General features: G+C 44.9%; 1 protein-coding gene across 1 annotated transcript; it reads left to right on the top strand.

Annotated features, from left to right (window-relative positions):
- Positions 1-4,504: 4,504 nt before the first annotated feature.
- On the top strand, positions 4,505-13,070 carry stk17b (serine/threonine kinase 17b (apoptosis-inducing)). The gene is made up of 7 exons (XM_079231318.1): positions 4,505-4,921; positions 7,977-8,189; positions 8,982-9,120; positions 9,765-9,891; positions 10,289-10,337; positions 10,700-10,879; positions 11,649-13,070. The coding sequence occupies exons 1-7, from the start codon at positions 4,800-4,802 to the stop codon at positions 11,884-11,886; spliced, it is 1,068 nt and encodes a 355-aa protein (XP_079087444.1). The 5' UTR covers positions 4,505-4,799; the 3' UTR covers positions 11,887-13,070.

The raw sequence follows: 13,070 nt of genomic DNA, 5'->3' as shown, positions 1-13,070 counted from the left end.
CCTCCAATCAGCTTCACCTCTAGAGAGAGAATCATCTGGAAACCCACTCACTGAGAAGAGACATGGAAACTAAACTAATATCCTCAAATGGCAACTAACCACACCTCCCCCACCCCTTCACCCGTGGAGAACTCTGCAGATTTTTATTTATTTTTCCCCGACTGGCTTTTCGTCACTCGGCAGCTCTCAGGCTCCGTTCCGATTCTCCGCCTCTCTCTCGCGCATCTCAGAGAAGTCCGTCAAGTGAACACCTTCTGGAGGAGAGGCGGACAGCCGGAGAACGGTTTGAAAAGCTGTACAGTACAATTTCTTGTTTTCATGGTAACCGTTGTTCATTGAGCCACATGTGTGCTTTATCTCTTCAGTTCATGGCCTTGTTTACTGGATTTCTAGCACCTCCTCCTCCTCCAACCTGCACCAAACACTAAGCTCCCTCTCCTTCTCTGGACCTCAAAACTGTGTCCTTTCTGCACCGAGGCTGCAACGTTATGAACTTTAACACACACACGCTAACCACCTTTGCACAAAACACACACACACAACATAAGGAATGTTGGTCTTATTAATGTTGCAAACCAGTGTTTTCCCCTAGATTGTTTTATCAGCATAGAAAGATATGACATTTTAGAACTGGATGTTGGCTGGTCCTCCTTGCCTGTCTGAGAGTAGGGGATACACTGGAGTGCACAAAGACACACACACACACACTGATACACACAGATACACAAATGTAGACTGAAAATACACTTGTTTTTCATCGTTTTGATTGCTAAATAAGCTGGACAATGGGTTACAAATCATCAGTGACACCTACGGACAGTGATGATTACAGCAGGCTCCGGTCAGGACTTTAACCCCCGAGCTACTGCGTCATCGGAGCTTTTACATGGGCACGGAAGGTAAAGACACACCTGAGACATGCGGCACTGTTTCTGCATATACTCACCAAGGTATGCAGTATCTCACACACACACACACACACACACACACACACACACACACACACACACACACAGATAATAGTGCGTACAGTATTGCAGCACTAGCCTGCTGCGGGTGCACTTTCTTCCAGTATGACAGACTCACTCAAGATACACTGACTGACACACTTCAGTCAGACAGAAGTGAGGGGTCCTGTCTGACTAAACTGTTCCACACACGTCATGAGCAATAGATGCACTTTCTCTCACAGACGGGTGACGGCCGCTCATAAGTATGACAAGGTCCCTCTCACTGATGTGATCCCAGTCCCCACCCAACCTACGAAAGGGATGAATGTACCAAAAAAGTGACCGAATGTATGAACCTCGAGCAACTCTGTGCGGCCCTGGAGGAAAATTTCACGAAACTCAAAGTGGAGGGAAAGGAAAGGTTGCTTGAGGAAGGAGGACGACTTGATGTTGGCACCGGATTAGGCCTTCTTAGCCGAAAGACACTAGCCGGGCGTCACCCCAGGAATCTGGTCGGGATGCGGTGGTGGGACCTTTTTTTTAGTGCCTCTTGGGTTTTCCTGACCATAAAGTGAAATTTCATAAGGAAAGCTATTTTATTTCCTTGTAAAAAAAAATAAAATAGAGACAAAAAAAAAGAAAGAAGAAAAAGACCAGATCCATGTGTCCCCAAATCAAAGATGGTGAAACTTGAAGGTAGTCGTGGTTTTAAATTCCCAAAGCAGATGTGAACACAAGGGGGCGCTAAAGGGTGCTGTTGTTGCAACGGCACCTTCAAAGCGAAGAACCAGCGGTTCCCTCCTTTCTGAGCGACCCGGCCCGGCGTGAGGACGACGACGTCGGCGGGGAACAAGCACCAGCCTGCGGGGCTGTGTGGATATATCAGATTTCAGAACATTTGGCATTTAAGTCCATGCCAGGCAATAGTTTTGTCTTATAAAGCATGTGATTCAATTTCTCAAAAGTGCACACACACACACACACACACACACACACACACACACACACACACACACACACACACACACACACACACACACACACATACTTGTTTTCTATGGGGTGCATGCAAGATTACACCTACTGTACAGAGTCCTGTTGGAGCCAAACCACATGGGGGGAAGGGGAGGGGGGCTGGAATGGAGCCCCACACGTGATGCGGGGACGTGGAGGCAGACTGTCGTACCCCCCCCCCCCCCCCCCCCCCCCCCCACTCCTCCCACCACCACCACCTCCACCAACCCCTCTACCCAGTCCAATACTGCATGCGGGATCTTCCCGGTCAGCTCTGTGAGCCGCGCCGAGGGCAGAAACCCCTAGATGGCGTTGTGTTATAGCTCGATATTGCATGCTGAAATAGTGCAACACACTGTCCTTACTAGCTTTTTTTGCATGAGGATATTGCTATCCATTCAGAAAAGGGGTGGACGAGGGAGCTGGTCAAGTTGTGTCACTTTTGGTCGTGGCGCTCACTCGAGGCATGCGGCCTTCTGCTTACCCGGCACTGTCGTACCCTGAAGCGCCAAGCTCATGGGGTCACGGCGCGGGGATAAAAAAAGGTGCTCCAGTCACTTAGGTTTAGCTCCGGGAATGAAGCGCGAATGCAATAGTTTTTTTTTCTTTTCTCTATGACAGTGTAACAGCAAGTGTCTCGGCAGCATGTTTAAAAAAAAAGAAAAGAAAAAGGTAAAAAAAAGTGTTGTTACTTTCACATGTGCGTGTCTGCCTATCTTAGTAACAGGTCGGTGGTCATGGCGCATCGCTCATGAATCGGTGGTCAATCAATAGGGCTGTTTTTGATTTTGTGAAACGTCAGAGCACATGTTCGTGTACGATGTGTGCGGTCCTTGTTCGTCTATTTGTATATAAATGTATATGTATGTCCGTCCTGTTGAGTGTATAAATATATATTTTGCACCGAATGTACCAAAGGTTTGGGGCTTGCAAAGTCAACCATTAGGCCTACTCTCTCTCTCTCTTTGTCCTTTTTTTTCTCTCTCTCTCTCTCTCTCTCTCTCTCTCTGTCTAACAAACACATCCCACTTCTGGCTCCTGCCAAATTCTTACAGACCATCACCACCTCATCAAATTTGTGGCATGGACTACACAGCGCTTCACGTGATAGGATGTATTCACCTGGGTTCCCATTGACGAGGCCTCCCTGCTGCAGGGGACGGGTAAGACCGATCACTGGCTTCGCCTCCAGATGGAGGCAGCTGCACCTCTCTTCCTCTCCCAGTACATTTCTGACAGGACACGTCTCCGGTTTTCAGAATTCCACTCTATGCAAAGCTCCTGTGTGTGTGTCTCCATTTCACCCCAATGATTGTAATAAAAGAGAACAAATGGCAAATTTTGATTAACGATACGTGACTCTTATTTATCTTTTACAAGAGTTGTGGGCCAATTGAATGAGTAAAATGACGAAATGTGTTATCTTTAAAGTACATTATAACAGTGAACCTAAGTATAAACATTTTAAAGACAATATGGGGATAAATATACATAAAAATATCATATTATAAAACTATCCCGATCCATACTTAACATTGTCTTTATGGGTTCGGTTCCAGTGCCCTGCAGATCCCTTGCCAGATGGACAGAGGTGTGGAAACTTATTTCTGACAGGAAAAGAAAAACGTGTGTTCGTGGTAGAAAATTATAACAAGAATGACAAAAATAAAAATACTCATGGTAAATTCAAATTATTACTAAGTAAGTTTGACTCTACATTAAAACAATATAAGAAACACATTTTTAACAATTATAAGATAACTTAAAATCTGGCTGATTTGGACTTGCTCTCTCAAAAGTATGACTTGTAGTTATTATGACTCATCATCAACTGGCGACCTGTCCTTCGCCCAATGCCAGCTGGGATCGGCTCCAGGGACCTTAAATAGGATAAGCGGTTTTGGAAAGGGATTACTCATCAATGTCAGGAAACTGTCATCAAAGAGTCCGAATCTGAATCACGTATGTTTCACATACAAGGAATTTGTCCATAACATTTAAAGTCTTAGAAAACTAAGTCAAAAGTAAGATATTAAGTCATAGTTGTGAGATAAAAAAATGAGTCGAAGGTTTGATTTATTCTGTCATATTTATGAATTAGACCGTCAAAGATTTGACCTATTTCACATACTATTTTCACATACTTTTTTTTCATATTTCTGACCTCTAATGAGAATGTTTTATTTATTTATTTTGCACATTCCTGAACCTTTCATTATTTGTTGACTTTTCTTTTCCACTCTCCATTACACATAGCTGTGGAGAACATGAAGACAGTTCACACACCTCAACTGTATTCAACGTTTCAAATCAACTCGACCTCCCTTTTTTTTTTTTTTCAAACACAACGATACTGCGCATGCGCCAAGCCGTGACGTGTCGAGAAAGTGTCAAACAGAAGGATGTAAAAAAAGAAAGATCGAAAACTCTCTAGATGAACTTCATACGCCATGTAATAGCCGCCGCTGTGGTAGTCTGGATACTCGGGCCTCTGGAACCAGCCAACGACCCGCTCCTCCTCAGTCGTTTTGGGGGGAAATCGGTTTAACTCACTTGTGAAGCCGCGACATTGACCGCCGAGCTAACTTAGTTAGCGACAGTTGAGCTAACCGGAGTCGGTAACGTTAACAGTCGCGCGCTGACCGGCTTAGCTAACACTACCATGTAACTAACGCAACGCTGGCAACGGAAACGGTACACGGACTCTTGGCTTAGTTGTGTCGTTCGTCTCCCATTTTTACTCCCATTTTTACTCGGCGTCCAGCGCAGCGGCATCCAGTCGAGGGGCAGCTGGCAGCGGGACCGACACCCGTACGTTCCCCGGGGGAGAGGACGATGTCTCGGCGGAGGATGGACGGCCGCAGCGGGCTCGCAGCGGGGCTGCTCGGGGAAAGTCAGACCCCCATCAGCACAGAGCCGCTGGAGAGCGTGTACGAGATCACCGGAGAGCTCGGGAGGTGAGTCCAATCTGAGTATTATAGTGCATAACGGAGCAACTTCTCACGGTCTGCATGACAGTTATGCACTACAATACTCAGACTACAAGGTTCATGAGCTATTGACTTACCTAGCTGCCTAACCTTAGAGTTAGGTGATACTACAGGAAGCCTTATCAATGTAGACTGTGTCATTTATATGTCCATTTCTATCACATTCAACTCAGAGATACTTGTATGAAGTAGTCTAATCTTGATAATGGTGGACACATTGTATTGGTACATGGTTAAAAATGACAGTTTCTGTGTAATTGGAGACTGAACTGGGGGAGCAAGTTGTTGTTACACTGTCACCACCATTAAACACACCACACATCACCTCTGAAGGACAGAACCATTCAATGTGTCCTTTCTATCTGACATTTCTGTATTTGCAAGCATGAATAACACACACACACACACACACACACACGTTTAACTACACTTGGACTCTGTACTGTAAGCTTCCACCCCTGTAAATACACGAGCCTTGCCGTGCCAGGGTGGGGGGGCTGACTTGTTCGTGCTACAGTAGACCTGTGTGTGTGTGTGTGTGTGTGTGTGTGTGTGTGTGTGTGTGTGTGTGTGCCATGGCAACAGCTGAGATCACTGAGGTGTGTTTGAAGTGATGTGTCATGCAGCGTGTACTGTATAATTCTTATTTCAAAGCAAGAGGAAGGAAACGACCAACCCGACTTTTCGAAAGAAGAAGTGGTGCGGGCCACTGTTCACTTATTTTGTGTGCGATTTGCCATAACAGGAAGTGCTGAGATGCAATACTTTAAGGAACATGATGAGGCCAATTTATGGTTCTACTTTTGACCTTTTTAATGCCTGTGTAGTTCTGCACAATATAGTCTTGCATTAAACTAGAAGGTTTCTGTCTCACATTGTTTCCCTATTTCTTTATTAGGCTGCAACTTTCTGTCAGGAGTAACAACAAGTCTGTTACCTGCCCAGCATCAAACCACAAACAAAGTCAGCGGCTAGCTGGTTAGAGTAGCAGCTTGCAAGCTAAAGAGTCAGAAATGTTTGGTGTCGACCAAACCAGAGCTACTTGTGTGAGTGTTGGACATGCATCCGCTGATGTTTGGGAGAGAAAACGTGAGCCATGAAAACTGGTATTAGCCAATGGCACGTGGTGGCTGTGTGTATCACCTTTTTTCTTAAATGGGTTTCTCCCCCCTGCCAGCCCAAAAGCTGAAGCAATTCATCAATTTTGAAGATGAGTTTACCTTCCGTGAGGACTGTTATTCTGCCTGTAATTTAAACGGCTGTCAACGAGCTCTGTGAAGAGAACATACCCCTGATGACGTCATCAGTGGTGATTAACAAGAAGAATGAAGTTTAAAAGGTGTGGACAAGGAGAGTCAAACAAAGAACCACTGAGTTGCATCATGGGAATTATAGGATCCCGCTGTTTTGGAGCTTGACTGTTGGAGCTTGAGTGTTCAGGATTTTAAGTCATACATAAGTATGTATGTATGTATTTATGTATATATGTTTCTCAAGTCCCACAACTTCGATAAAGTGTAATACATACTTTCTGGAATGCTCCTTTAATAACTTTACAGTTAAAAGTGAAGCATAATGACAACATATCACATGTCACCTTTACACTAAAGTGTTCATTTAATGTGATGAGGATCCAACACTTGTTTTTACTTGGTTTGTAAGTGGCTGCCAGATACAGAAAGCTATTTGAACCTGGCGTGGAGTATCAAGCTGTTCTATCCGCTTTGTGTATCAAATGCTAAAACGGCAGGAAAATTTCAGACTTATAGTCTTTCTCTTTTTGTCGGCGTCATTGCGAGGCCTTGTGTAGAAGTGCTTCCACTAATTGAATCAAATATCAGCCAAATGTTTTTAGTTTTTCCAGTAAGGGGAAGGTCGCTCTAATTCTCAGGACACTTTGAGAGTTAATCGTTTTGCCGGCCTTCTAGTTTAGGAGATAAGGGCACATATCCTGCTCATTTTCAGGTTCATGCTTGTATTTTTGAATTTCTGCTCGAACGTGCTTACATGCCGTAGCGTTCAGAAAAAAATATTTTTCTCTTACAGTCTGAACATACCTGTATTCCTACTCTGTCTGAAATGCGTCTTTCAGCCTTCCTGCAGAACTGGCTCTGATTGGCTTGTTAGAAAGAAACAAAAACACGGTGCATCGTTACCATGGTGGCTCTCGAGTTGTGACCAATATATCAGCCTGCAATTAAGGCTCATTACAAGGTGCTCAGTCATCAACCAAACCATGACATGAAAAAGGAAGAGGAGCCAGATCTGAATTGGCTTGTTGAATCACATATGGTTTGATTTCAAGGTTTAAGGCACTCCAGATACCTAAATGTGAGTTTTTCACAATATGTCCCCCTTTAAACAGTTTGTAATATTATGAGTAACGAACACCCACATCAGCGCTGCATGTTTTCAGTCATTCCATGAGGTTGTTAGGTTGTTACCATGATGAGTTTGGGCTCTTCCATCTAGATAGCCACTATCCCAGTTTGAGTAACGGGAACAATTACCCCAATGATCAAGACGTAGCAGCACCATTAGCACCAAGCTATTCTGGGTGAGATAACACACAGATGTAATCTAATGATTGCACCGTTGTCCCCATGCTGCAATCATTTACACATAGCCGTATGCCATTCAGCGTGGGAATATACAGTAAATTAATTAATGTCATGTAGTGTTTTATTTTGGAAGTAATGTGGGGACATTATAAAAGTGTTCAATGTAGTAAATACTTAATACAAAACTGCCTTTAGCGCTCCTCATTACCATACACTCGAATGTGAGAAACATTTTCATGCTGAAACATTTATTGTGATACATGTTAGGACCTTTTCTTCAATTCCATATAATCCAATTTTACATATTTTAGAAATCAAAGATTTATAATTTAACTAATTGATCTTTTTAATGGAAGAAATGTATCTGAGATCGTTTCATTCAAAGATATATATTCATACTTTGTTCCTGAAGCTGATCTTTGTCTGACTAAAAGCGACGCTTGCCCACTTTCTCCTCCCAGAGGGAAGTTCGCTGTGGTGAGGCGCTGCGTGGAGAAGGCCACTGGGAAAGTGTTCGCCGCCAAGTTCATCCGGAAGAGGAGGCGAGGTCGCGACTGCCGCGCAGATGTCATTCACGAGATGGCCGTCCTGGAGACGGCCCGCAACAACGCCCGAGTGGTCAACCTGCACACGGCGTACGAGACGGACCACGAAATCGTCTTACTGCTGGAGTAGTGAGTTCACAACGGACCCATATGTCATGTTTCACAATCTGTCTCAATGTTTCTACCACAAACATGCACGACCAGCAGAGTGAGCCTGGAAAGGCCTGTGTAAGGGCAAAGTCCTGTTTGTCCAATGTTAAGGAGCTGAGACGCTGTTTTTGTTGTTGTTGTAATGCCCCTTGATCAACAGGTTTATCAGGTTTGGAGGCAAAGTTACTGTACAGATTGAGCTGAAACTCCAGATCTAGATGAGCTCCGTGGACATCTTTTGAGCTACTAGCAAAACAGAAATCTAGATGTGAGGGCCAGAATGGAAATAAGAATACACGGTTAACCAATTAAATCTTTTAGGACAATCCACTTTATTGATCCAAGTCAGTCTGGATGGCTCCAAAAGAAGCAGAGGAAAAAAAACAAAGTTGAAGAACCTGAAACGTAATCAAATCAGGTGAACTTTGTACTCTGCACCACCATTTCAGGGCTTTGCGTCAACTTTGGCTGACGCTCTTAGCTGCAGTGCTTTACAGCGAGTGAGCAGAGAGAACGCTTTCTTGCTCAATACCACTTTGCCAGGACATGTAGGATCAAAACCAGAGGCCCTCTGGCTATGGGTTGGCCACTAAAACCACCAATACAGTACATTTCTGTTTTAGCGTTGAAAGTGCATCGCATACAAACTGCTTCAAATGTCCTTAAACCGCCGGGTGTTTTGCTCTCCATGGACATTTCAGTCGGCAACCGTTTCATGAACAGTCTCCATGGTGTATCTGGGTGTTGACGGTGTGTTTTCTCTTTGCCCAGTGCGGCCGGTGGAGAGATATTTGACCACTGCGTGTCTGAGGAGCTACTGCCGGAGGCCCAGATCACCCGTCTGATCATGCAAACCCTGGAGGGAGTCCACCACCTCCACCAGAGCAACCTGGTGCACTTGGACCTGAAGGTACAAACACACACAGAAAGAAAATCTGGAAATTTGGAGTCGAGGGAATCTATTTTTACGTCCTCACTCGTTTCGTCACAAACTTCCCCCTCAAGTGCTCGACGGCATGTTCCCTTTTTTAGAGAAGTTGTGGATTCCAAACCCCCAATTTCATATTTTCATGATTACAGTTGAGAAGGGCTGTAGGTGTGCAACGAGGAAAAAAGCGGGAAAGCACAGTGTAAAACAAGTGATTTTTATTGTGCCGCAACATTGACACAAGCTTTTGTTCCCAGGCCTAAATTAATGCCTACAATAATGCCAATGTAAATTTGACCAGGGCCGAGGCTTTAACGTGACACACTGATTTGGCTTCAGAAACTCTAAATAGATCGGTGTGTTTGGTGTAAACAAAGCGAGCGAGTACTGTATGTTCTCAAGAATGATGTAATAATTAAACGATTGCAGTGTCATATGGCCAGTGTATTTCCACTTAAACCAGTAATGGTGCTACAGAACGGTAAACACCTCTCATTATAGAATGACAGTTCAAAGAGAACTCAGAGTTATGTATTAGCTTTTGAGTTTAAAGTACAGCATGTCTTATCTTTCCAGTACTTGTATCTCTCTGCATGATGTTCACCCCGCTTTGTTTCACCCCTCAGCCGCAGAACATCCTCCTGACCAGCCTGTCTCCTCCGGGAGACATAAAGATTGTGGACTTCGGCCTGGCGCGCAGGCTGGGCGCGGTCGGAGAGCTCCGAGAGATACTTGGCACGCCTGAGTATGTGGGTAAGGTGATGTTCATAAAGCACGCTTTGATTACTCAGAAGACATCAGGCAGGATCTGCTGCGTTTTAGTTGGCAAAGTCCTCCAGAGCGAGACCCGTCTTGTGCAGCTGATAGAAACGCCTCAGTAGCTCTGAGGTACAACTCTCAGAAATAAAGTAGTTTATGGATACTGAGACATTTGTAGCTTTCACAGCATTCTAAGTGTGCTGTCATACACTAATTAGTTTTGTATGTCTCGCCTTCCCGTGTACATTGTACTTATAAATAAATAAGACAGTAACTAAAGACACAACAGTCAGTCGTGGTGAAACTAAACAACACGAGGTATTACATGATCATCAACATTCTTGTAAGATTGAGTGACAACTGATTTCTTTTCTTTCATGTCCTCACTAAGCTCCTGAGATCCTGAATTACGAGCCAATCACGACAGCGACCGACCTGTGGTGAGTCCATTCTTGCAAAACCACCGCTGTTACAATTTGAAAAGAGAACGTAGCGTCAAGCTTCATTTCTGTTGTATAAACTGTGAACCCGGAGCGATTTGTGAATGAAAAGGAAAGCGAGCCGTCACAGTGGAGAGCCACGAACCACAAAGTAGCTCTGCTAATGCTAATAGCCGTTTACGGTTTGGGTAATTATTTTAATCGTCACGTTTGTTCTCACTTGGTGACCAAAACATGGTGGCCAAAATTATGAACATTTTTGTATTTATTATATTTTTCTAAAAGTGTAGCCTCCAGTATTCAGCCCTCAGACATCCCTGTGCATGTGTTGACTGTTCCTCATGCGTGTGTGTGTTCCTCAGGAGTGTGGGTGTCATAGCCTACATGCTGGTGACGGGCGAGTCTCCGTTTGCCGGCGACGACAAGCAGGAGACGTATCTGAACGTGTCCATGGTCAACGTGGACTACAGCCGGGAGGCCTTCTCCAGGGTGTCTGAGCTGGCCGTGGACTTCGTCCGCAAGCTGCTGGTCAAGACGCCAGAGTGAGTAAAGCGTGTGTGTGTGTGTGTGTGTGTGTATGTGTGAGAGAACTCACCTCAGTCTCACCAAGAATAGAAACACAGTCCAGTGATTTATTTTGAATGAAGTCAAAATGGAATGTTGGCACAGAGCAAACAAAAGGAGGAGAGGGTTTTTCCACGGGGCAGCCCAACCGTTATGTCATGTTTTATTTTAGTCTGCTCTCGTGTGAGGAATTCACACCGAGTTGTTTCCCCCCACGTTTCTGTGCCTAAGTGACCAATGGAGACAACATTTTTAGAAACTGGCCAGTCCTGAGGGAGAGCGCTGCAGACGCTACACCGGCTGCAATGCGGTCCTTCTCGGCAGACCCTGGCCGTCGGTGTGTTGTCCACTAACCGGCTCAGGCTGTCATTATAAGTGTCCGACAGCATTGTGAAAAAGACCGAGAGAGAAATGAAACCAAAGACTTGTTGCAACATTTTGAAACAAGACTTGAGCGAAGACACACAGTAACAAATAAAACCGTTTTATTTCTTTGTCGGGTTCTTTCCATAATGTTGAAACGTGGAGTAACAAATCAGAGCGCGTCAGTGGAAAAACAAACGTCTTTAGTGTCCGTACAGTGACGGGACGGCACTCCCTCAACACCGGACCAGTTCCTAAAACTGTTGTTATGCAAGTCACAAAACCGTGGGAAAATAGGGACCAGGTTTCTAAATATACCGAGGTTTCCCATGGATCGATAGTGACAATAATTGTCCGGTGTTTAACGCTGTCCTCTGACCACAGGGACCGGCCCAGCGCCGCCGAGTGCATGAGTCACCCCTGGCTGTGGCAGCTCTGTCTGAGCCCCGACCCCGCCACCACCCGTCCACGAACCGTCCGCGAAAGGAGCTGCGGCACCAAGTGGACCGCCCCGCCCGAGGACCCCGAGGACAAGGAGAACTTCCTGGAGTCGCCCCACTCGCACCCAAAAAAGTTCCGCTTCGACGAGGAAAGGCCCGCCGCTGGAGACAGCGACTTTTGAGAAGAAATTTAATAAACTGGAAGGAATCGAAGCGCGAAGCCGGGGTTCCTGCTTCTCCCCTGTGAGCTTTTAATTTATTTTTAAAGCCTCCAGAAAAGCTGCTGTCACTCAAAAGTATATACACATATATATTTCACTAATTTGTTAAATTCCAAGATCGACCACTCAGACCAAAGATAACCAGTTAAATTTTTAGATCTGACACTGATCCATCGCTGTTTTAAAAAAGAAAAAAAAAAAAAAAAGTGTGAACATTGTACAGTGAGTCTCAATTAATGCAGTGTGTTTAACCTGAAGTATTTAATTCCTTTCATTGATGAAATCTGGTAGCTTCAAAGCGCCGCATGCGTGTTGTTCCTGTACTGTTGAAGGCTACTGTGAGTGTTTAGGGAAATCTATGCAATACCTCTCTTGTGCATTTTAAATCGATCTTTTTCAACTCGTTAGCCTTAAGGTCGGAAGTGAAGTGTTCTTCGTCACTTGTGCTTCAGCAGAAACGTGTGCGACATCGAGCGAGGCCCCTCAATGAGGAAGTGTGGTAATGTCCTCGTTTGCAGCCTGAAGACAACTAGGGACGGTAAACCTGTTCACTCCTCAGTCCCTATTTCAAACACGCTGCTGTCTCCAAGTCGTAGCTCCAGCTCTTGCTGCCTGCAGAGTCGCCGTATTCACATCCAAGCTGACTTAAAGACGAGCAGCAGAGGAGCTGAATTACACATTGTACATTACTGACATGTTCTATATGTCTGCAATAATTCAAATTTAGCTCAGAGTTTTAGATCAAACTCTTTTTTTCTTTTTAATAGGTCCAACCTCAGCGTAGTCCCCGTCTAAAGAAAGCATCCCACAGTTACTATACTTTCTCCTGACAGAACAGTTTACACCAGCAACACATCCTCACGGATAGAGATAGAGACTCTAAAACAAGACGGACCCAGAGGCTCACGCGGTCGTTCACATGCCACACCCGCACTTACTCAAAGGATTTCCTCAGCGGGCTGCAGGTTCCTCTTTTGTGAGCCGCAAGAAGAGAAGCTCGACTTTAGCACTTACTTCATAAGCACACGTTTGATACCGACGAGCGGAAAGTAGAAACTCTTCACGAGAGTCTGTGTTTGCTTGTCCTTTTAGAGCTTCTGTGTCCTTCAGCCCCGAAGCCATTCAGTGTCCTTTCATTCAAAGCT

This window comes from Taurulus bubalis, assembly GCF_910589615.1.
Source record: "Taurulus bubalis genome assembly, chromosome: 15".
In the NCBI taxonomy this organism is placed as follows: Eukaryota; Metazoa; Chordata; class Actinopteri; order Perciformes; family Cottidae; genus Taurulus; species Taurulus bubalis.
The sequence above is the reverse complement of the archived record's forward strand: the minus strand, read 5'-3'. Positions and strand labels throughout refer to the sequence as shown.

Bases quoted from the DNA above. Each gene is read 5' to 3' on its own strand.
- stk17b (XM_079231318.1), top strand. From the start codon at position 4,800: ATGTCTCGGCGGAGGATGGACGGCCGCAGCGGGCTCGCAGCGGGGCTG. The intron at 8,190-8,981 runs GTGAGTTCACAA...CTCTTTGCCCAG, and splicing joins ATCGTCTTACTGCTGGAGTA to TGCGGCCGGTGGAGAGATAT. The intron at 9,892-10,288 runs GTAAGGTGATGT...GTCCTCACTAAG, and splicing joins TGGCACGCCTGAGTATGTGG to CTCCTGAGATCCTGAATTAC.